The 23,366-nt window shown below is 64.5% G+C and overlaps 1 protein-coding gene and 1 long non-coding RNA gene across 2 annotated transcripts; both read left to right on the top strand.

Moving 5' to 3' along the window:
• The first annotated feature begins 831 nt into the window (after window positions 1-831).
• Window positions 832-5,460, top strand: LOC309843186. Its single transcript, XR_014299997.1, has 2 exons — window positions 832-1,388; window positions 2,428-5,460. It is a non-coding gene; the product is annotated as an uncharacterized lncRNA (long non-coding RNA).
• A 5,751-nt stretch (window positions 5,461-11,211) lies between these two features.
• Window positions 11,212-22,631, top strand: SIK1 (salt inducible kinase 1). Its single transcript, XM_082720468.1, has 14 exons — window positions 11,212-11,348; window positions 11,838-12,008; window positions 12,375-12,491; window positions 14,838-14,901; window positions 15,076-15,237; window positions 15,382-15,506; window positions 15,609-15,732; window positions 16,199-16,422; window positions 17,075-17,224; window positions 17,648-17,770; window positions 17,893-18,109; window positions 18,729-19,004; window positions 19,529-19,763; window positions 20,256-22,631. Exons 2-14 carry the CDS (start codon window positions 11,853-11,855, stop codon window positions 20,614-20,616), a joined length of 2,334 nt encoding a protein of 777 aa, XP_082576594.1. The 5' UTR covers window positions 11,212-11,348; window positions 11,838-11,852; the 3' UTR covers window positions 20,617-22,631.
• The last annotated feature ends 735 nt before the right edge of the window (window positions 22,632-23,366 follow it).

Here is a 23,366-nt window from a genome sequence, read left to right on the forward strand (position 1 = left end):
GGAACTGGGCACTTGGAGGAAAGGGCCGTCAGCCCTCCAGAGTCCTCAGGAGGAAGTGGGGAGCTGGGACGTCTCCTTCTCCTGTCCCCGGCTCAGACCAGGGCTCAGAGCTGGGTCCTGGCTCTCCAGGCTGCAGACGGCAGGCCCAGGGGCTGGTTGTGCGCCCGGACCCCATGAGCCCGTCCTCTTTCTGCGCCTGTCTCCCAGCGCGTCTCCTGCTGCTTCTCTGGGGGTCCCGAGAACCCAGCCCTCCCACCTGCCCCCATGGCCCTCTCCTTGCCTCACACGCCTTTGCCCCCACCCTAGTCCCTCCAGCCCCTTCCCTGGGCTGCGCTGTCAGTGCTGAAGACACCCCCTCTTCTGAAAGGAACGCCCCCCCCCCCTTAGCAGAGCTGGCCTGTGCCCTGCAGGGCGTGTCCAGGACGCCTCCTTCCAGGCAGCAGCTTGGGCCACAGGTGCCCGTGAGCCTCCCACGCGCCTGGCAGGCCTCCCTGCCCCGGGCCGGCCCTGGCACGCTCCTTCCAGGCAGCCGTGCGGAAGGGAACGTGGCGTCCCCAGGACCCCAGGGCTCTGGGCCCTTACCGGGAGCCCCGGCCACGCTCTGTTACCCTTGGGTCTTTTTTTTTTTTTTTTTTTTTTTTTTTTATATATATTTTATTTATTTATTTGAGAGACAGAGATCACAAGGACTCTGTTACCCTTGAATCTGAGCCTCAGGTCTGGGCTCAGGGTCCTCATGGGGGAACAGAGTGTCCACACAGCCGACCTCCCTGGCAGTTGAGAATTTACCCCTCAGACGGGAGCAGAGGGAGGGTGCGCGGGAGGGGAGAGCGGGCGGCCTGGAGGGCGGGTGCCGCATGCCCGTCCTCTGGAGCCCCGACCCCGGGGCCTGCCCGGGAGCCCCTCCTGTGGGGGCAGCGCCAGCCTCTGGGGGGGTCAGCAGTCTGGAGCCCCATCGCGAAGCTAACGAGCGCCCCGTCTGCCCTTATCGCGTCTCTGAGCGTGAGTGGGGGCCTACAGCCCGCGCCCGAGCAGAGCCCTTGGCGCTGGTTTCCTTTTCCTGCCTGACCTCGGGAGCTGGGGTAGGAGTGGCCAAGCTTTTATTAGGCCAGGGACGGTCCCTGCTCTCCTGACGTCCATGCCACCCAGATCAGCTTTGACACGCTCCGCCGCGCACTGACATACCGGCCGCGGGTGTTCTTCCTTTTCTGTGTGATGACGTCATTGCTGCCAGGGGAATGTGGCCTAACCAAACCCTGATTTAACATCGTTACACAAGGGTGCTGGCGGGCAAGGGTGCCGTGGGAATGACAGCTCAGAAGCGCAGCCTTGGCCTCCAGGAAGAGACTCATAGAGACGGGCAGGAGAACCATATATGGAAGAAAGAGGTAAAGGATCCATATTCTTAATATGTAAAGAGTTCTCAGAATAAATAAGAGCAGCATTTACCCTACTAGGGGACATCCTTTGGTTCCCCCACCCTGCCCCCAAAGGCGTCTGTGGCTCCTTCCCGTGGTGACAGACCTCAGGAGCTCCCCCTCCCTCAGCCCGAGCCCACGGGATTCAGGGAGCTGAGCTATACTGCAGCTCCAGAGGTCAGACGTGCGGTGCGCTCCGGGCTGACAAAGGGCCTCCCTGGGCCGCGCCCCGGCTGGAAGCATTGAGCAGGGCTGGGAGCTCCCCAGATGTCCGCCGTCAGCACTGCAGGGTGCCGTGAGCCGCAGGCAGACAAAGTCCACACAGGGCAGTTGAGCTGGGAGACGGTGCCAGGGTGCGAGAGAACAGAGACACTGCCTACCAGGGCCTAGATCAAGCTCAGCCTGAAGCCAGTGCCAAAACCACGAACTTTCCTTCTTAGCTGAAAGCCATTTGGGTTCCATTACTTGTTTTCACAACTGAAGAAGTCTTGGCTAAAAGCCACTCACCAAAAACAGGGCAGAAAAGGAGAAGTGACCCTGTAAAGAAACAAAAATGGCCAAGCACAGGAAAATAAGAATCCATCTCTGTAAGGACACTGCAGAATCACACATTAAGAGACACACACTGTTATGAATTGAATCATGTTCCCCCAAAAGAGATACTGATCCTCACCCACGTGGGGACCTGGAGGAAATGTTCTTTCCTCCCAGGGAAAAGGTAGGGCCGGGTTTGCGGCTGTCAGAGGGGACTAGGGCAGGCCAGGGGGCAGGACAGCCCGGCCTGTCGCGAGAGGCCCAGACCAGCGGCAGCCAACCCCCCCAGGGAATGTGGCCTCGCTGGCCCGCCTGACCACGCATGTGCAAGTCATGGGACCGTGGGTGGGCGTGGCTGGAGTGGGGGTCTCCCTGTGAGTGGGGCGGGTGCAGGGCTGGAGCCTCCCCCTGCTTCTTTGGACGTGGGGTGCTCGAGGTCCGGTAGCCCCAAGAACCACCATTTCCTCCTTCCCAGTGGGGGCCTGACACACAGAGACCCCCGCACCACAAACCCACACACCTCATGCGCCCACATGCCGCTGTCCATGGGAGCCGACGTGTCCTCTCCTGGGAAGAGCCTCGCAGCTGCGTGGTGACAGCTCAGCGTGGCGGGCGGGGTGAGGTGGCCGGCACGCTCCCAAGAGCCTGCCGTCCGGGCCCACCTCGGTGCCACGCGTGGCCTCTGGCCCACAGGGATGGGGGTGGGACGCTGCCGGGTGGTCCTGTCCTGCCTTGGGCTCTTGCTGGACCCTCGCACCTGGTTTTTTTGTTTGTTTGTTAGTGTTTGGGTTTTACTGTGATAAAATATACATAATATAAAATTGACCATTTAAACCATTTTTAAGGAGACTATTCTTTATTTTAGAGAGCTAGAGGGCAGTGGGGAGGGGCGGTGGGGAGAGGGAGAATCTTCGACGGACGCCGCGCTGAGCGCAGAGCCGGACGCGGGGCTCGATCTCACCACCCCGAGCCCCTGACCTGAGCTGAAATCACGAGTCAGACGCGTAACCGACCGCGCCCCCAGACGTGCCTCGTTTCAGCCATTTTAAGTGCACGGCTCTGCGGCATTAAGCCCGTCCGCGCTGCTGCGCACACTTTACCGCCCACCGTCCCCAGAACTGTCCATCTTTCCAAACAGAAACTCCGTCCCCGTGGAACCCTGACTCCCCACCCCCTCCCGCAACCCCCATTCTGCTTTCTCTCGGAGTCTGACCGCTGTAGGAAGCTCGTGTCCGAGGGACCAGTGGAGACCCGGCCTCCGGTGACTGGCTCGGGTCACTCAGCACGACGTCCTCCCCCGCGTCGCCGCGGCAGGTGGCTGGCTAAGTCGTCCAGTGTCTTCCACACGGCGGACGTCATCCCCCGTCGAGGGACACTCCGGTGGCTTCCACGTGTAGGCGTCTTCAGACACCAGCCATTCCCCTGCACACCCCCATGGGTAGAAATAAGCCGACACGGAGACAACTCAGGGGTGAGGCCCCACCTTCTGGTTGCCCCAGGACGCTGGGCGGTTTCCAGCACACGGGGGGCCCTGCTCTTCAGATGCGAGCCTGGGAGACCCGGCGGTGGTGGCCTTGGACCCGAGGACTGAAGACACCAGCTAGGAGAGCCGGCCCCCTTCTGAGCAGGACTGGAGAGGGGCCCCTGGAATGGAGGCCTGAGACTGAGCGTACCCAGGGGACCCGTGGGCCCCTGACCCAGGCGGGACAGGTGGGGGTGGGTAGAGCGAGCTGTGCTGGCCGCAACGTCCCCGCTCGGCCGTCCACGCTTTCAAACACAGGCTCTGGGGCACACGGTCCCTTCCCTGTGGGTGGGCAGAGGCTCTTGATTGACGGGGAGGGAGCGTCCTGAGAGCCGCCGGAGCCCATCCGAGGCCTGTAGGAACCTGCAGAGGAAGACTTCTGTCCCTAGAACCGGAATGTCTCCTTCCCCGTCCTCACTCCTCTCCCTCCACCGGTTTTGGGGGCAGAGCGGGAGAGAGCGTCTGGCCCAGATGACCCGAGGTGGCTGGGCCTGGGGGTGGGGGTGGGCGCTGTGGCGTGTCCCTGGGTCCCGGTCGGGGAGGACGCCCGCCACTCGGGCCTGGAAGGAGCAGGGTCCCACACCAGCCCTGGGGCCCAGGAGCCTGGGGGAGCACCGAGGAGGAGCTGAGAAGGGAGAGGGGAGGTCTAGGCGCCTTCTCTGAGTGGCTCAGCGGGGGGGGGGGGGCGCGTCCCAGAGGAGGGCACCCCCGGAGTGGGCAGATGGGAGCAGGCATGGCCGGGGGGAGTCAGTTCTGGGGCCAGAGGGCAAGGCACAGCAGGACACCTGGCCTCACGCTCCTGAAACAGTCCCGGCCCGCGTGCCCTCGCCCCCGCTGCCCGAGACCCAGGCGTCTGTCCTGCTCGGCGGAGCCTCCCCCTGCGGCAAGCTCAGTCTCCCCCTCACCCCTGGCCCCCGGAGCTCCCAGAGCCCTGTACATCGGGGTCCCTTGCTGCTTTCCCTCCACCGGGGGGGTCGCTGAAAAGCCTCTCATGTACTCCTCGCGCAACCCGAGGACCCCGGGACCACATGCCGTCGGGTGGGGACCGCAGGGGCTGGGCCGTGAGCTGGCCTGGAGTGGACGCCCCAGCTGCCTCCCCCTGCTCAGCTCCCACTGACTTGTCCCCAGCCCTGGGGGCCCGACAGCCGGTGGCAAGGGAGAGGGCCTTCCCGGGGGCGGCGTGAAGAGCCCAGACCCCGCGCCGCATGGGCAGGCCTGTGCGGAGAACGTATTTGCCCCCAAAGAGCCCCTGGGGTTCCGTCTGTCGGGATGGAAACAACCGCTGGCGTGGGCAGGGGTGGCGGGGACACGGGGCCTCCCCTGCTCTTGAAAAGTTAAAACTGCTTTGGGGCTCGGAGTAGCTCCCACCGCCCCACGGCACAGCTCGGCCTCCTCTGCCGGCGGACGGGCGAGGGAGCCACGAGGCAGCCCACCGCGTCCTCTGCCCCTGCTCCGTGACTCCGAGTGGCCCCAGCCACTGGGCAGGCCTCACACTTCCGTGGCTCCAGTCCTGGTCTGGCCTGTCAGTTTTAGGTCTTTGGTTTGTGAGAAGAAAGCTCTGGAAGCCTCCTCCCAGGTCTTGGAGGGAACCAGAGCGTCCGGCCCCGACGCAGGGCTGGCTGGCCCTTCTTCCCAGTCCGGCTGGTCCCGAGAGGCTCCGCCCACCTGCAAACGCACCCTGTCCTGAGTGGTTTGGGGCCCCGCTGCTTGCTTCCTCCCCAAATGTTTGGTCTTTCTGACTTCCCAGGGATCACGGTGGAGACGCGAGCGCCACCGTGGAGCGCTGGCCCCGCTGGACACTGTCCCACTTGGTTCCGTGGCGTATCTCTGCACGGCTCATTGCTTGTCACCCTGCGCCTAGGATGCGTCATGACTGCAGGTGCGCCGTCTGGTCACCAGCTCGCAGTCATTCCTGCTCGCCGATGCCTGCGACGTCTTTGCCTCCTCATGACATAAACCTACGTGTTTTCTTTTTAATGAACAATACAACAGCGATACCAAAAACCATGGAAACCAGGTCAGAAAGAATGAAACACCTTTGCAGGCTGTACGGAAGAGGCTGGGTGCAGAGCCCGGAGCCGCGTGTCCTCCTGGGCCTCCAAGTCACCTGGGCAACCAGGGAGGGGGGTGAGAGGCTCTCTGCTCTCTGTGGCCCCCACACCGCCTGCTGCGGTGGCCTGAGCCCGCAGGTCCCCAGAGTCTGCACGCCCTGCCGTCCCTGCGACCCTGTCCGCAGCCTCCAGGGACCATGCTCCTTGCTGGGGCTGCGCTGTCCCGAGCTGGCCGGCCCAGGTGTCCAGGCGTGACCCCGATGCCTCTCCAACAGCCATATCATCTCCGAGCCGGGCCCCGGGGGGATGTCAGAACAAAGCCTCATCAGAGGGACCAAGATGTCAGCATGGAGGGAAGGACAACCAGGGGTTAAATCGGGGATGAAAGGGCCACCTGCGTGGCAGGATTCCAGGCAGACCCTAAAACCACGATGATGCCGATGACCGTTAATGACAGGACGAGAGGCTTCCCGTAGGCGGCTGGCGCAAAAGGCAGGCAGAGGCTGTTGTTATGAAAAGCCTCGGGGAGAAGCATCACAACGCCGGTAGCATCACCCGCGTCTTCTGTTTCGGTCTTTGTGTACTTCTGTATTTTCTAAATTTCCTACTGAACATTTTTTTACTGATTTTGTGCCCACTCAGTGATGCTGAAAATGCCTGTGTTCCATCCCAGGGTCCCAGAAAGACGCAGTGTCCCCGCCTCTTGGCCACTGCCTGTCCCTCCCATGGGTCCCCCAGGAAGCTGCTCCTGGACGGGGAACCTTTGCCTCTGCCCCAGGGTCTGGGCGGACCAAAGCACTTAAACTCCCTCCCCCAGCCCCGCAGACCTTCCCCCCTGTGCTCCATCCCTCCTCCCCCACGAGGCGGGACGCCACACTCAGGACCGGCCCCCGGCCAGACGAGAATCCCAACTCGTTTCCCTCCTCATCCTGGCCTCTTCCCCCGCTTGAGACCAGACACCCCCTGGGCCACACCGGCCCTCGCGCAGGCACCTCCAGAGAAAAGTCACACGGCCGCCGTGCAGCACCTCGCAAAGGCGCGCCGGGCAGTGCCGGGCGTTTCCACCAGCTGTGCCTCCGCAGCCGCCGGCTGGCCGGGACCCCTCTCCTGCACCCCCTCACAGTGGCCTCCTCCTGGCCGCCTGCCCTGTGTCCTCCGCCTCAGCTCAGGGGACGTGGGAAGGAGCCCCCCGTGGGAGGCCACTTCCCCTGCCCAGCCCCTCTACGGTGTCACCCGGAATCCCTTTCTTCCCTCCGTCTCGGCTTCCGAGAGCACCTTCCTCACCACCTCCTGTCCTGTTGTCCGTCTCAGCTAGACGCACGCCCGCGAGAGACGACGCCGGTCTATCCCCTTCCTGCTGTGCCCGCACTCCCAAACCACGCACAGTGCACGGCACACACTCGGACGCCTGGAGCGTGACTCCCGGGCACCGCACGCCTGGCCCTCCCCTCCCTGGCAGACCTGCCCCCTCCCGCCCACCCCATCCCTGCCGGTGCCCCTGTCGCGGGCCCCGCTGGAGTCTGGGCACGCGCCTGTTCCCGGTTCTGACGAACCGCAGAAACTCACGTTGTTTCTGACAGGACACCAACCAGCGGATATCCCGGAGACAACCAGACAAGAAGCGCTGCTCCCAGAAGGAATCGAGGTGCTCTGGGCATTTCCTATGCCAAGCCCAGAATAAGGGATGTGGCCACCCTGGGGCTCCTGGTCCCGGTTCCTGGTCTGCATGAGGCCAGAGCATCCCAGAGGATCCTAGCTTTTCTCCCCAGTCGCTTGGGACCAGCAGGAAGATGGAGGGGACGCCGGCATTCAGGGTGTGGGTTCCTCCCAGCCGAGGGCAGCTGCTTTACTCTGGGTGTGCGCCCAGGACACGTGACCACCCCCCAGGTCTCTGGTGAGCCCGACAGGTACTGAGGCCGGCGTCTCGGGTCCTGGCTGCTCCCTCGCCCTGTGCTGACTGTCCTCCTACCCCGGCTCCCCAAGACCACCGTCTGCAGAACATGGGGAGACAGACGGCCGAAGGCCTGTTGGCATCAACCACAGCCCTGCTTTAGTATCCGGCCACTGGGGATTCCTCACCGGTGACAGAGACAGAAACGGGCAACAGAGCCCAGGAACTCTGCATCAGGAGCCAGCAGGTCCGAGGGTAGGACACGCTTGCTGGTGTGTGTATGTGCATGGGCCCGGGATGCTGGAATTCTGCCCTGCCTGTCCCATGGCTGCCTCTCCAGGGTCCATACCCTGGCCCGAGGGTCCCCAAGACCCAGGATGCCTCTCCTCTTAGCCTGTGGAGGGCCTGACCGAGGAACACGACCGCTACCGAGGCAGTTGCAGGACAAATGCATCCCAAGGAGCCGTGATGGGGGGGAGAGGTATGAGATCATTGGAGCCGGTGGCCCACTGAGGCTTTGAGCTTTCTTCCTGCCTGGTGGACCCAGGCCGGGGCAGCGTGGATGCGTCTGCAAAGGTAACACACAGCAGAAGGGACGGTGACCACCGCTGAGGCCTGAGGATGCTGCGGGCAGCCGGGTTTGTGGTCTCATACCTGAAGTCACGGCGCTGGTGCCTTCAATAAACCACACTAACCCAGATGGAACAGCCGGGAGCCCGGAGAAGGGCCTTGGGTATCTGGGAGGAGCACGACCAGAGAGAAAAGCAAAGCCATCCTGAAGGGGGCGCTGCCGTCGCCATCGCCTTCAGCCCCGAGAGAGCAGCTTCAGAGCACCTCCTGAGGCCAGGCCGGCGGCCCCCCTGCGCCGGGTCAAGTGCTGACTTCCAACCCCACCTGCACTTACCGACGTATTTCGAGAAGTTTACAGCTTGTTCGTGCTTAGCACGTCGGGAGCCCGGCCAGGAATACGGGAATATTAAAGAGACCCACTTGCTGGGGTCTCCCCACCCAAGACCTAAAGGCAGGAGGACGAAATCCAGAAACGCTGCAACGACAAGTCGGGCGGAGAAGTTCCGAAGAGCAGAGAACCGGAGTTCCTGCTTCTCCCGAACCCGCCGCGGCACAGGCAGCAGCCCCCGCGTGCCCCTCGCAGCCCCTGAGCCCTTCTCCCGCGACGGTCAGCGAGCAGACGTCCGATCTTTGCTTCCCTCTACCGAAGCACACATTGTGCATTTTTTTTCCTCCCTCGTAACACGTGCAAAGCATACAAGACTAGAAATCTGAAAAGAATTCAAGGATTCTGGAAGGAATTCTGGCCTCCCTGTGCCAAGGATCCAGATGATAACGGAAGACACTTGGGAGCGGGCGCCCATCGAGGGCAAATTCACGGGGGTGCCAGGGGAACCCCACTGGGGGAGATGGCAGCCTGAGGTCAGACGCTCCCTCCCGCCTGCCTGCCCTCCCGGCAGAGCGCGCTCTGCACCCAGGCGCTGGGGGCTGGCCGCAGCGCACACAGGGCTGTTCAGATGGTCGGAAGCTCAGGCCCTGCTGGGAGCTGGGGAGGTCACGGGCGCCCGGGTGCAGGGACCTTCTGTGCGAAGGCAGCTTTGGCTCGTTGGCCGCAGTTTTTACTCAGCGATGACAAAATGTTTCCAAACAGCCGGCCAGGTGCTTGCAAACACCTATGACCTTTCAAAAGACTTGGCTGGACCTGGGGTCAGAGGGGGTGGAGGAGCCCCGTAGGCTAGATGTCTCCTGGATGAGCCTGCGGAAAGTTCTGGGCTCCCGGAATGGGGTGGGGGGCAGGTGAGTGTCCTCGGGCCCCTGGTTCCTTCTCTCTGAGTCTCACTCTCCCATGAGCAGATTCGTGGGATGCCCCAGAAGGGAAGAAAAGCAGTTATAAATGATTCCTCCAGAAGAGAGTAAAATCCTCCTCCAAATTCTCGGCGGAGAAACCTGGGACGGGTAATAACCTTCTGAAACACGAGGAAAGCTCGGGGGTTACTGGTGTCCTCGAGAGCCTTTCAAAACTGACCCATGAACCACTGCCCAGGGAGGCCCACTGGGAAATATTTGGTCCGGCTGCCGACTACGCATCAGGAGAAGCACAGCTCGGTCTGCCGCGATGCCCTTGCCAGGCCAGCCACGTCTCCAGGCGACGGTCCCCACGTGGAAGCTTCCGGAAGAAGACTTCAAGTCGTGCATCCGTCTCCCTTAATGCTCGTTCCCCAGCCCCTCCTATGAAGGAGTATTTTCACGTAACACAAAGGAAAACGATTTGAGGCTCGATACAGAACTCAGATGGCGCACCACGGCCTTCCTAATGCCTGACGCTCAAACCGCGCCGTCCACCCGCCGCCTCTGTCTTCCCTTGGACACTGTTTTCTTTCCTGCCCAGGCACAGAGGAGCTGGGGGGGGGGGAGCAGCGGGGCCCACAGCGCTTGTCACCCCTGCCAATGTCATCCTGTGCAGCCGCAGGACCGCCCCCTGCAGCTCCAGGGAAACAGGCCAGGGTATTAGCGACCGGGCCCACAGCCCCTGCCCAAGTGTCCAGCGCTGGCAGGAGCAAGTCCAGACCTGACGTGGATGCACCTGCCCGCGGGGGCCGCTCCCCAACGAGCAGAGTCTGCCCGGGTCTGGACACACAGCCCGGCCCCGATCCCATCTAACTCGGTGTCCATAGCGGTCCGAGAACCCGAGGACCCGCTCCCGGCCACACGGCTGGCCTCCCGGACAGCGGCCTCGGGCCTCTTCGCCCCTCTCCAACCCCCCGGGGCTTCATCAAAGTCGGGCCGCCCGACAAAGGCCTGCTCCGGGGGACCTGGCCCGCGCTGACCCGCGTCCGCGGCAGGAGGGGCCGGGCGGGCGGCACCGGGCTCCGGCGCGCGCGGGGTCGAGGCCGGGCGGCCCCGCGGTCGGCGGACGCTGCCCGGTCCCCCGAGTTTCCCACCGGGACAAAGGCGACCGGAGGCTGGTCGCCCGCAGCCGGGAGCGCTTGTCGCGGACGGGGCGGGCCGACTCGGGACTGGGAGCGGGCGTGTCCCCGGCGCCCTGAGGGCCGTCCGGCGGGTCCGCGGGCTCCCCGAGCCCCACCTGCCGCTTCCCCCGACGGAGGCGCCGGGGCCGGGCCGTCCGGTTGGACCGAGGGAGACCCACGGCCGCTCCCCGATAACGGGAGCCGGACCCGGCGCGCGGAGAGGGCGCAGCCGCCGCTGTGCGGAGCTTCGGGGGCCAGGGGGCCGCGCGGGAGCAAGCCCCGGGGGCGCGCGAGGGGAGGGCGCCGCGCCACGGGCCGTGCGCGCGCCGCTGCGGAGGGGGCGCCGGGACCGAGGCCCAGCCGCCTGCAGCGCTCGCGGAGCCCGGCAGGGGGCGCGCGCCGGCGGGAACGCGGGCGCGGGCGGGAGGGCCGGCCTCGGCGGGCCTCGGGCGGCCGGCGCCCCTGACGTCACCGCCCCGCGGTCGCCGGGGCGACGGCCCCATCAGCGCGCGCGTCAGAGCCTCCAGTCTCTTGGCAACGGCCCGATCTCCCGCTCTCCCTTCGCCTGGCGCTCGTCCGCGCGTCGCTCTGGCGTCAAAGTGACGTCAATGGGGATGTATCAATCCGGCGGCGGCGGCGGCGGGGGCGGGGCCGGCGGGGCGGGGCGGGGCCGGCGCGGCGCGGGCGGGGGCGGGGCCGAGGCGCGGCGGGGGCGGGGCCGGGGCGGGGCCGGGGCGGGGCCGGGGCGGGCGGCGCGGGCGGCCCGAGCGCGCGGCGCGGCCTCAGAGCTGACATGCGGCGCGGCCCGGGCGGCGGCGGCGGCGGCGGCGGCGGAGGCGGCGGCGGCGGCGGCGGCCCGAGCAGCAGGCGCCGGAGCAGCGCGAGCGACCGAGCGGGCGGCGGGGAGCGCGGGGCGAGCGGCGGCCCTGCCTCGGCGCGCGGAGGGCGGCAGCGGTAAGGCGGCGGCGCGGCGGGGTGGCCGCCTCTGCGCTCGGGGCGGCGGGGCCGGGGCGCCGGGGCTCGGGTTGGCGGCGCCGCGCGGGGCGCCGGGGCTCGGAGGCGCGCGCGCGGGGGTCGAGGACCGGGACCACCGCCGCCGCCGCCGCCGCCGGGCTCCCCTTTGTTGTGGGGCGGGCGGGCGAGCAGCCCCGGGGCTCGCGGGCCGGGGTCGGGACGGCGCGGGCGGCGGGGCGCGGGGCGCGGGGGAGCGGGCGGCCCCGCGGGGTGAAGGGCCGGCGGCCGCGACGAGCCGACCGCGGGCGGCGGGGCGGGGGTCGGCGCCGGGGCGGGTCGCGGCGCCCCGCGCGGGGCCGGGGGTCTCGGGTGCGCGCCCGGCGGGGTGAGGAGGTCGGGTCGGAGCAGCGCGCGGGGGCGGCTTGGCGCGGGGCGCGGGGCCGGGCGGGTCGGGCGGCCGGCGCTGAGCGCGCTCCCGGCGGCCCGCAGGTGCGGCGCGGAGCCATGGTGATCATGTCCGAGCTGAGCGCGGCCCCCGCCGGCCCCGGCCAGGGCCAGCAGAAGCCCCTCCGCGTGGGCTTCTACGACGTGGAGCGGACGCTGGGCAAGGGCAACTTCGCGGTGGTGAAGCTGGCCCGCCATCGAGTCACCAAGACCCAGGTGCGTGCGGCGGCCCCGCCGGGGCTCCCCCCCGGGGTGCGGGGCGGGGGAGCCCTGTCCACCGCGGGCCGGCCCCGCGCTGACGGTTCTCCGTCCGGGGAAGAGAAGACGCTGCATGTCACGATCCCGAGCAGTCCGTGCGGCTCTCGGGGCCGGCGGAGCGGGGGAGCGCCCCGACGTGGCGCACCGTCTGCCCGCGGACTGGCTTAGGTTCTGCTGACCGTCACTGCTTCTTTTTCCCTCCAACTTTTTGTGATGTTTTGGGGCTGTGAAGTGTTTTAGAAATGAAGCTGTAGAAAACAGAGTGTGTAAGCAAAACGTGTGTTTTTTAAACAGACCATCTTTTTTTTTTTTTTTTAACCATAGGTTGCAATAAAAATAATTGATAAGACCCGATTAGATTCCAGCAACCTGGAGAAAATCTACCGTGAGGTTCAGATCATGAAGCTTCTGAATCACCCTCACATCATAAAGCTGTACCAGGTAAGGGCTCAAGTTCGTCTTTTCCTGTGGGTCCCCGCAAGCGTGGTGTTCTCCGCAAGAAGCCTGCAGTTTCCCGATTTTGCCCCTCTTTGGGTCTTTGTGGCAGTCAGGGAGGGGAGGGGAGTGTGTACGGGAAACTGGTTCTTGTGAGGTCTTCTGATGTATTTTCAATTATTTTTCTGGCTTTTGGATCATAATGGGAAGTTTGCTTCATCAAAATGTTACTTAGTGTTGGCATTCGTTCCCGTTTTAGATGCGTAGAGCTCAGATGTTACTATGAAAACAGACAGCTCGATCTGTGTACTGCCGCAAGTCAAGTGTTTCGTGGAGAAGGACAGATTTTAGGGAAACGAGACGCTGTCTGCTTTTGCAGATAATTGTTCACGTTGAAAACCGGCTGCTCTTACTACTTCTTGTAAATTTACCTTTGCAAAGGCAGCAGTGACCATCCGTCTTCCCCTTTAAACTCTCCCACCAGAAAAGGAGAGAGGGAAATGCTTTTGCCCTGGCGAAAACAGGGAACTTGCCATCGAATCCACGTTGGGAACACACCTCACCCTGGCCGCCCGTTGGTGTGTTTTCTGACTTGATGTTTGTTATCGTGTTGAAACTAAGAAATTCTGTCTTTGGGATCTAAGCGTTGATTTAATTAGGACAGCAAAGCGAAGCTGCCTTGGAGTCAGCTGCCAGCTTGTGCAAACGAGGGGCCGTCGGCTTGCAGAAGAAGTTCTGTGCAGATGCTCAATGTTCCATCGAGCTGGGCTGGGCGTCAGGTCCTCTCGGTGATTCTCGTGAAGGCCTGTGACTCTGAGATGAATGTGGCACGGGGTGCGCGTGTGCCCATGCAGTTGGCAAGGCTGGGTGTACAGTGTGGTAGGAGAGGGAATTAGAATAGAAAATTACCCCACGGAAGCCGCGTCATTGGGCTTGTGTTCCCCGGAATGACCGTTTACTCAGAGTCATTAAGAGCAGGGCGCCCGTCACTGTCCACGCTGGCCTGGGCTTTGTTTCTGTGTCATCTCCAAGTCGTGCTGCTCTGATAAGAAGTTTCCTCATGGTCCCTGATGTCAGTGCCTGAGAAATGTGCCTGGCCTGTTTCCGCAGGAGGGGGCTGAGCCCTGTTTTTGACTTTGCCGGAGGGATGAGCCAGGCCACACCTTCCTGGGCTTCCTGTCCCCCGGCCAGCCCAGTGTGTGGAGCAGCCCGGTTAGAGGGCGCACGGCCCGCGTCCCTGGAGTTCACCGTCCTTTCCAGGGGTGTGGGGGGTGTTTGGTGGCTGAGCGGCTCGGAGGGCAGCGGCTCCCGTGGGACGGCCGCGCCTGTCCTTCCTTGAGGTCTGACACCAGTGTGATTCTCCTCCGGCTGTGCCAGGCCCGCAGCCGTGGGGAGACACTTCCCTCTTGCCTTGAGCATTTCTAAACCTCAGAACGTGTTCAGTCTTCGTTCTTTCTCTTGTCTCTTGAATTGAGGGAGGGATAAACCGTGGGCTTCTTACTCGCGACGGCTACACACACCGAGGGCTGGGACGGTTACAACTTCCTGGCCGGCACCGCCTCCCCTTTCTTGTTAGATTTACGGCTGAAGGCAGTTGTCTTTAAAGTGTCTTTTTTAAGAAATAACTATATTTTGAGCCTTAAAAAAGCCTGCTTCTGTAAGAATGTGTTGTCTCTGTGTTTGTCTCTCTCCGAAATATTTTAAAATAGAGGGACACACGTTGCTTCTTCTTACCGTGCCACAGATTTAAATTCTACCTTGTTTCTGAAAGCCTCTTAAACATTGGTTTTCAGAGCGAGATCGAGTTCTTGGATCAGTAAGTGAATCTGGCGGGTGTATTTGACCTTGGCTGTTGCTGTTCACACGGCCCGAGTGGGTCGCATACAAAGAGCGGTCTGTTTCTCACCTGGCAGCACCTCCGGTCAGCCCCTAAGTTACCAAGTCAGTGAGGCAGGTGGGAAGCGGGTATCGGCGTCCGGTGAGCTCAGCGGCTGCGGGCCAGGCTCCGGGCGGAAAGCCGCAGCGGTTCTCTCCCGGCGTCCTGGTGTCCGGGGCCGAGGCCTCGGGGCGGCGAGGCAGCGGGGCCAGCGCTGTGATACGGGCGGGTTCTGGCGCAGCCGGCTAGGCGGGCTGGTGCAGAATTCCACTCCCATGTTTTAAATTCTTGTTTTGCGTAGGAACCCCTGTCTCTGTTCCTTTAACGCAGAAGTGTGTGTTTTCTCTTTCTTCTTAAACATACTGGATGCACTCGTCCTGGGAAGGTTAACAAGTGACACGGGTCCCAGTGGTCCGTTTACTCCACGGGTCTGTTCCCTTTCCGTGGGGTTAAACGTTAGGTCTTTGTGTTTCTAGGTTATGGAAACAAAGGATATGCTTTATATCGTCACCGAGTTCGCAAAGAATGGAGAAATGTTCGGTAAGCCACGCCTCTTTTGGTCTCTGGTGGAAACAGACCTGGGAACTTGGCCCCAGCCGCCCGTGCAGCCTCGGGGGCCGCCCCTCCCGGGCTCCCGCGGCGCTCTTTCCCCGCGCCCCAGAGGGCGGCCGGCTTCGGGGGGTCGCGCTCTAGCTTTGGGCTGTCACTCCTCAGATTATTTGACTTCCAACGGGCACCTCAGCGAGAACGAAGCGCGCAAGAAGTTCTGGCAGATCCTGTCGGCCGTGGAGTACTGCCACAGCCACCACATCGTGCACCGGGACCTCAAGACGGAGAACCTGCTGCTGGACGGCAGCATGGACATCAAGCTGGCAGGCAGGGAGCCCGGGCCCGGCCGCCTCGTGGGGGCGGGGAGGGGTGCCCACCGCCCAGGGCCCCGGGCCGCTCGCGCACACAGCTGCAGGACCCGGGCCCTGATGTGTCTACCGCGACTTCACCGCCCGTGTTCTTGTGCCTCAGATTTCGGGTTCGGGAATTTCTACAAGTCGGGAGAGCCCCTGTCCACGTGGTGTGGGAGCCCCCCGTACGCGGCCCCAGAGGTCTTCGAGGGGAAGGAGTACGAAGGCCCCCAGCTGGACATCTGGGTAGGAGCCCGCGTGTGCGGCGTGCGGGGCCCCCGGGGCTCTTGGGAATGGCCATGGAGCCCGGGGCGCGGGCGCTGACGGGCAGCCTGTGGTCCTTCGCAGAGCCTGGGTGTCGTGCTCTACGTCCTGGTCTGCGGCTCGCTCCCCTTCGACGGGCCCAACCTGCCGGCTCTGCGCCAGCGGGTCCTGGAGGGCCGCTTCCGCATCCCCTTCTTCATGTCTCAAGGTAGGCGCCGCCGCCGGCCTGCTGCGGGCTTGTCGGACCCCCCGGGAAGAGCGTTTTGGAGAGGGAGGAGGACCTGATGGCCCGAATTGCTGCCTGACTGGGCCAGAGTGTGCCGTCAGGTGTACGGGTCAGCCCCGTGTCCCTGCGTCGGGTGTACGGGTCGGCTGCGTGGGAGAGACCCAGCCCACTGGGCGTTTTCCCGTGCCCTACTTATGGGGATGCGGGTGCCTGGGCTCTGCTGGTGTCGGGTCCCCCGCCGGCCCCAGCACTGGGGATGCTGGCCCCGTCACTGGATTGTACGTCTTCCTCTGTCTGGCCGGCGAGCAGGACCACGTCCCTGGCCTTGTGCCCTCAGTAAGGGACTCTGGTCCCCAGAAGGGCTGTGGCGGGTGCCGGGTGAGAGGTGGTGGGCACATGCCCGCAGGTGGCTCCTGCCCCGGGCTCAGCGGGTCCCCTTCGCCCCCAGACTGCGAGACCCTGATCCGCCGCATGCTGGTGGTGGACCCCGCCAAGCGCATCACCATCGCCCAGATCCGCCAGCACCGCTGGATGCAGGCCGAGCCCTCCGTGCCGCGACCCCCCTGCCCGGCCTTCCCCACACTCGGCTACACCTCCAGCCTGGGTCGCTACGACGAGCAGGTGCTGGGCGTGATGCACAGCCTCGGCATCGACCGGCAGCGCACCGTGGAGGTGAGCACCCAGCCCACCCCGGCCCCACGGGTGCCCCGACGGGGACGCACTCCCTGCGAGAAGCGGGCGCTCGCCCATCGAGTTAAAACGGGAACCTGGGCTAATTTAAGGGCCAGCTGTCTGCTCCTCTAGAGGACCTTCTGGGCCACCCAAGAATAACCCTGGGAGCAGTGTCCAGGGCCCCGCCCCCGCTCCCCAGCCCCGCCCTGTCCCCCCACCCCCCACCCCCGGCCCTGACGCCCGCTCTGACCCCGCTCCTCCGACCCCCAGTCCCTGCGGAACACCCTGATGCCCGCTCTGACCCCGCTCCTCTCCGCCCCCCAGTCCCTGCGGAACACCCCGACGCCCGCTCTGACCCCGATCCTCTCCGCCCCCCCAGTCCCTGCGGAACACCCTGACGCCCGCTCTGACCCCGATCCTCTCCGCCCCCCCAGTCCCTGCGGAACACCCCGACGCCCGCTCTGACCCCGCTCCTCTCCGCCCCCCAGTCCCTGCGGAACACCCCGACGCCCGCTCTGACCCCGATCCTCTCCGCCCCCCCAGTCCCTGCGGAACACCCTGACGCCCGCTCTGACCCCGATCCTCTCCGCCCCCCCAGTCCCTGCGGAACACCCTGATGCCCGCTCTGACCCCGCTCCTCTCCGCCCCCCAGTCCCTGCGGAACAGCAGTTACAACCACTTCGCTGCGATTTATTATCTCCTTCTGGAGCGGCTGAAGGACCACCGGCCCACCCCGCCCGCGGCCCGGCCCAGCCCCGCCCGGCCACAAAGGCCCAGGAGCTCGGACCTCAGCAGCTGTGAGGTGGGGGAACCGGCCCCTTCGCGGGCTTTGCCCTGGATGGTGCCCCCTGCCCCTGCCAGAAATCCCTTGCCTGGACGGGCCCGGGAGCCAGACGCTGAGCGCACCGGCCCCCGGGCCACATCTCCTGCCAGTTAGGCGTGGGTGTGGGGGGTGGGTTCCTGTGTGGCCACCTCTGCTGAGGGTCAGGCACCGCCCCACGGCCACTTGTTCCTTAACCGTCCCCGATCTGGCCTCTCCCCACCTCCCGGTCACCCCGTGCAGCGTGGCCCCGGAGAGGAGGGTGCCTGTGTCCTAAGCCCGGTCAGCGAGTGACTGATGTCTGTGAGGCCCACAGCAGAGCTGGTGGGGTCTTCCTCGTGACACTGCTGGTGACGGTCCCCAGAGCCGCCTGCCTGATGGTGTCTGTCCTCTGCCTGCCCACAGGTGCTTCAGGAAGGCCTCTCGGGCGACTCTTTCCAATCCTCCCTGCTGTGCCCACAGCCCCAGGCCTTGGGGCAGTCTGTCTTGCAGGCCGACACGGACTGTGACCCCCTCAGCTCCCTCCAGGTGTGTGACCTTCACCGGGCGGCCGTCGGGGGAGGGGTTCTCCCAGCCGTAGCGACGTCCCCCCCCCCCGCCAAGGCCCCACGGAGCCCTGGCGTTACTGGTCTGTGTCTGTCCTCTCGCAGCCCTGGCTTTTCCCCCTGGACGCCAACTGCAACGGAGTGTTCCGGCATCGCTCCGTCTCCCCCAGCGGCCTGCTGGACGCGTCCGTCGGAGAGGAAGCCAGGCAGGGCCCGGGCCTGGAGGAGGAGCGGGAGGCCCAGAAGCCCCTGTCCGGCGGCACGGGCCGCAGGCACACGCTGGCCGAGGTCTCCACCTGCTTCTCCCCGTGCGCCCCTCCGTGTAAGTGTCCCCGCGGGCCAGGGACACGGTCCTAGAGTGCGGCCTGGGTGGTGGGTTGACGATTGAGGTTCTGACCCACCAATGTGAAGCGAACGTTTCTTGTTGGTTTCTGATGACACACGTCCAGATTGGTCACTTGTTTGACCGCCTCTGTCCCCCCTGGGCCATGATGCCACAAGACTGCACGTGGCCCTCTGGTGGCAGGACTGTGGGGTTTAGCTGCCCCTGGGGGCCGGGAGGGCAGGTCCTCCTGGACGGAGGGTGACCTCATGGGAACCCCCCCACCCCGAGTCAGCTGCAGGGGCCACTGCTCACTCGTGGTGGCCGGCCATTGTCACGGCTCCCAAACTCCGATAGCCTCTGGCCGTTGTGGGCCCCTCTAGCACGGCTGAGGGTAGACATGTGGCGGCAGGTATGGCTGCCCGCCCCGTCCCCAGGCTGCATGGGCACCCATAGGCCCAGGAGAGGCTGCGCCAGGCACGGAGAAGGTGTCCCTGCCTGTTCCTCTCCCAGAGCCATGGCCACTTGTGATTTCCAGTGAGAATGGTTGGATCCCGGGGGTCTGCTTCTGGCCTCGGGAGCCTCAGGGCCCCCTCAAGAGTGCGTGCTCCTTCCCCAGGTATAGTCATCTCGTCCTCCGCCGCGAGCCCGTCGGAAGGCACCAGCTCCGACAGCTGCCTGACCTCAGCGGGTGACGGCCTGGCGGGGCTCAGTGGACGCCTGGACGCGCAGGGGCTGGTGGGCACCTCTTCCCCTCTCAGACTGGCCTCCCCGCTCCTGGGGGCCCAGTCTGCCACCCCAGTGCTGCAGGCTCAGGGAGCCCCAGGAGGGGTCACGCTGCTCCCCATCAGCTTTCAGGAAGGCCGGAGGGCGTCGGACACCTCGCTCACTCAAGGTGACTTCTGCTTTTGTGCACACTTCCCCTTCCCAGTAGATGCTCTGTGGCCATGAAGGGCACTGCTTTGTCCTGGGGCAGAAGGCATGTCCCCAGCATTTCCCTGGGCCCGGCCCAGTGGCAGAGCTCCCAGATTCTAGATGTCCTGCTCTTCAGAGACAAGCTCCCCCAGTCTTCTGGTGGCTGGTCTGAAAAGCGCAGTAGACACGTCGATGCCCAGTCCCTCCTAGTTTGGAGAGGGTGGCGCCCACGGGGTCCCTCCCTTGTCCCAAGGCTGTGCTCCTGCCCTCCTTCCCCAGAGGCTCATCTGCCCCAGACTTGTACCTGTGCCCCAGGAGGGGCTGTAGCGAGAAGCAGCCAGGTAACCAGAGGGTACCCGTGGTCCTGGCAGGAAGGCAGGCCATCCATCTGTCCGCTCACATCTGTGCTGGGCCCCTCCCTCTGCCTCCCCGCGGTCTGCAAACCCCTCGCCGGCCTTGGGGAGGAGACCCGCTGACCGTCCTGGTCGTCCGCCCTCCCCCCAGGGCTGAAAGCCTTCCGGCAGCAGCTGAGGAAGAACGGGAGGACCAAAGGGCTCTTGGGCCTGAACAAGATCAAGGGGCTGGCTCGCCAGGTGTGCCTGCCCTCCTGCTCCAGCCGTGCCTCCAGGGGCGGCCTGAGCGCCTTCCAGCTGCCTGCGCAGAGCCCGGGCCTGCACGGCAGCGGGGCCAGCAGCCGGGAGGGCCGGAGCCTGCTGGAAGAGGTCCTGCACCAGCAGAGGTATGCGCACTTGACGCCCGTCACGGTCCCTGCAGGAGCACTCCCGGGCAGCCGGGTCTCCTGAGTGGCTGTATCTCTCGAGCTGGTCCCCTTGTCCGTGCCATCCGATGAGCGCACCGCCCCCAGCCTGGGGAGGGCTGCGAGGTCGGGCCTTGTTCTCTGCAGAGGGTGGCGGAGGTGGGGAGCCGTCAGGTGCCCTCACTGTGAGGCCCGCCTGTAAGCTGGGGGATGGGGGGGCCGTGACTAAGAATGTCACGTCTGGTTGGCATCTCAGCTGCTGCGAAAGCCAGACGCAGAATGGAAATGTCAGGAATTGCTCAGGGGATTAGTCACGCACAGCGCGGCGCGTGGGGAGCAGCTCCAGCCGGAGGCTCGGCGGCGGGCAGCCCCGGGAGCGCGTGCGCCCAGCTGGGCGGCAGGACTTGCTGGACAGCTCAGCGGACAGGGCGGCCGTGACCCGGTCCCTCTCCCCACCCCCTCGTGTCCCTTCAGGTTGCTCCAGCTGCAGCACCACCTGGCAGGCCCACCCAGCTGCCCGCCGGCCCCCCAGCTGCCCCCGGCCCCGCTGGTCCTCGCCCCGTGCGACGGTGCGCTCCTCGTGTCGGGACTCCAGAAAGAGCTGGGGCTGGGGCCCGGCCCGCTGCTGCCGGCCCACCTCCTGCGAGCTGGGGGCTCCCCGGTGGCCTCGGCAGCCCAGCTCCTGGACACCCACCTGCACATCAGCCGCGCCCCGGACCCCCATCCCGCGGCCACGCTGCCTCCTGGCTTTGTGGCAACGGGACTGCCGCAGGCGGACTGTGAGATGGAGGACCTGACCGCGGGCCCGCGGGGCACGTGCGTTCTGGTGCAGTGAGGGCCCCGCGTTCGCTCGGGCCGCCGGCCCTTCGAAGCAATAATTTCGGAGTATGTGAAGACGGTTCCGGACTCAAAGCCAATACGTTTCTAGAAGCGAAACAAGCAATACGTTTGGTGTTTTGGCTTTTTTGTTGGTATTTTTTTTTGTTTTATTATTTTTTTTTTTTTGCACTGAGCAAATGTAACTCTGAGTAGGACCTGGAAACTTTCTGAAGAAAAATAATAACTGAGGGGTGTGTTGGGGTGGGCAGATGGGAAGCGGGCCGCGGCGCGCGAGGGACAGGGCTGGGCCGGACGGGCCGGGCCGCTGCGGGCGGCCGGGGGCGGCGGGAGGGGCGGCGAGGGTGGCGGGGCCGCGGAGGGAGCCGCGCGTTCATCGTGTGTGTGCCTGTGTGTGCTTAGTACCTTTTCTTTTTAGTTAACAATCCTCCACTTCCCGACACATTTACACTTCAGAGCGAGAACTGTGAACTTTCTGCGTTAGGCGTCCGCTTCTACATAGCTCTGCTGGCCAGCCCAGGAGAAAGTAATCGACCAATTCCTGGAATTCCCTACCCTGAAATCAGAGCCCCGAGGACGGTTTGTTCCCGATTTTAGATGAGAACTTTTATCAACTGCTCGAGCATCGGGTTTCCAGGATTCTTCAGAGGAGCCCCAGGAAGAGCCTGGAAGCGGGTGGGTGACTGGGAGGCTGGGGCTCCAGCCCGGGACCCGCGGCCTCGAACCCCCCGCGCGCCTTGGAGGGGCCCGGAGAGGTTTCTTCCTGCTGCCCGTCTTATTTCCGCTGCTAATTAAGTTTTTATGCATTTCATTATCAGGGTCCAAAAAGAACAACCGGCTGGGGGTGGGGCGTGCAACATGGCAGGGGTGCGGCGGGCGGGCGGAGCAGGGCTGGCGGGCACGGGTCCCGGCTGGCCGCCCCGCCTGCCCACGGCCGGCCGGCGATCCGGGGTCCCCCACCTTCTGCAGGCCCCACGCTGGGCGGGCTCCCGTTCAAGAGCGCGGCGGGAGAGGTCGGATCTGTGTTGTTCGAGCTTCGTTCCTTTTTTAGAGCAGACGTTGTACATGTATATAAATGGGAAACAGATAGACACTACTTATTTTTTATATTTTTTACTACACCTTTGTGTTCCTGGTTTAAGTCCTCCTCTCTGGTAACGTTACAGAGCGCGAGCCCCGGGTCTGCGTGGAGGAGGGAGGCGAGGCGCGTCCCCCCTGCCGGTGAACCCGGGCGGCGGCTCCGTCCCGCGGCAGCCGCCGCCTCACCCCCCTGCGCCCCTCCGCCCCCGATCCTTTCCCGACCCAGGTGCCTTCAGCTCACTTTGGCTCTTACGACCTACAGTATTAACAGGGAAAGGTGGGCATTTGTAGAAGCCAAAGACTGCCCGGGCTTCCCGGTGGCAGGGAGGCCGCGGGCCGCGCGCCCGGCTCCGTGTGTCAGCCCTGCGTGCTGCTGCCGGGCCCCCCGCACCCCCGCCACCACCTCTGCTGCTGGCCTGTGGCTGTCGCCAGCCTCGGGGAAGGGACCGTCCTCGTGCCTGGCCACCGAGAAATCACCAAAGCCTCCTGCTGCTCGCAGACGGGGGCAGGGGGCCGGAAGGTGTCGGCGCAGCCCGGCCCAGGCCTCCGGGGTCCGCAGAGGCCGCTCGGCTGACTCCCCCGCGAAGGCGGCCCCTCGTTCACTCCTCGCTGTTCTAATGCCACAGATCAAAGGCCTCAGAACCGTGACAAGCACTTTACTTCCTCGGAAATTTCCTTTCTTGCTGTGAGTCGTGTGTCCCTGCGTCTTGTGTGTAGGCGTGTGCGACGTGTGCTCCGTAGTTCCCCACACGCGTGGGGCAGGCTGGGCGCCTGGTTCTAGGCACTACGTGATCTGAGATGTACATAGTCTGTTTTTTTACTGTAACTGGTTTAATTATTTTATTTCTTATGTTAACATGAGAAATGTATGCCAAATGATTAGCGGGTGTATGTTTTTTAATTTAATATTTAAATAAAATATTCGGGCGAAAACCCTCAGCCTCTCCCTGTGCGTCGTCGGTGTGGGAAGGCCCACACCGGGGTTCGCGTCCTAAAGGGGGGGCACGGTGCCAGCTCTCGCATCAGCCCGGCCGCGAGGAGCCTGCGGCCCCCTGGCCTGCCTGGTGGCGGCCACCACCTCCCCTCCCTGGAGGTGGGGACCCGCCCGCCACTGAGCCGCAGGTCCGGGCGCAGGCGGAGCGGCCCTGGGCTCAGCGCTCCTGGGCCTCATGGGTTGTCTCTGCCTTCCCGGGGCAGCCGGGGACGGGCTCTGCCCACCTAGTTCTTCCCCTGCCCCGACCCCATTCACGCCTCCCTCCTAACCCCAGAATTGCTCCGCGGATCCACCGGCAACTCGAGGATTTGGAAGGCTCTCATGGCCTATTGCTCCACCTCTTAAATCGGCTCCACCGAGTCCGAGCCCTGCGCGGACAGGGCCGCTGCGCGAACCAAGGATCCCCTTCGTTTTGATTCCCTGGCGCATATTTTTTGGGTAAAAAGTTCTTCGATCTTTTTACGCCCGTTGGGACAGTCATTGTCCAAAAACTGTGGAATGGCCCCCGGACCCCGTGCGTGGCTAGAGGGAGGGACGTGCTGCCGGGAAAGCCGCAGGCACCGCCGCTGGCACCTCCGTGACAGACGGAGCAGTCTCCGTGTCGCACGCTGGTGGGCACAGACGGCGGGCCCTGGAAGCGGAGACTCCCAGCAGAACCCCGCACCCCTGGGTTC

The sequence above is a fragment of the Mustela nivalis genome (assembly GCF_964662115.1).
Source record: "Mustela nivalis genome assembly, chromosome: 1".
Lineage (NCBI taxonomy): Eukaryota > Metazoa > Chordata > Mammalia > Carnivora > Mustelidae > Mustela > Mustela nivalis.

Coding starts and splice junctions, on each gene's coding strand:
- SIK1 (XM_082720468.1), top strand. CDS start 11,853: ATGGTGATCATGTCCGAGCTGAGCGCGGCCCCCGCCGGCCCCGGCCAG. Junction 16,423..17,074: donor ACCGGCAGCGCACCGTGGAG/GTGAGCACCCAG, acceptor TCCGCCCCCCAG/TCCCTGCGGAACAGCAGTTA. Junction 18,110..18,728: donor CTCCCCGTGCGCCCCTCCGT/GTAAGTGTCCCC, acceptor CTCCTTCCCCAG/GTATAGTCATCTCGTCCTCC.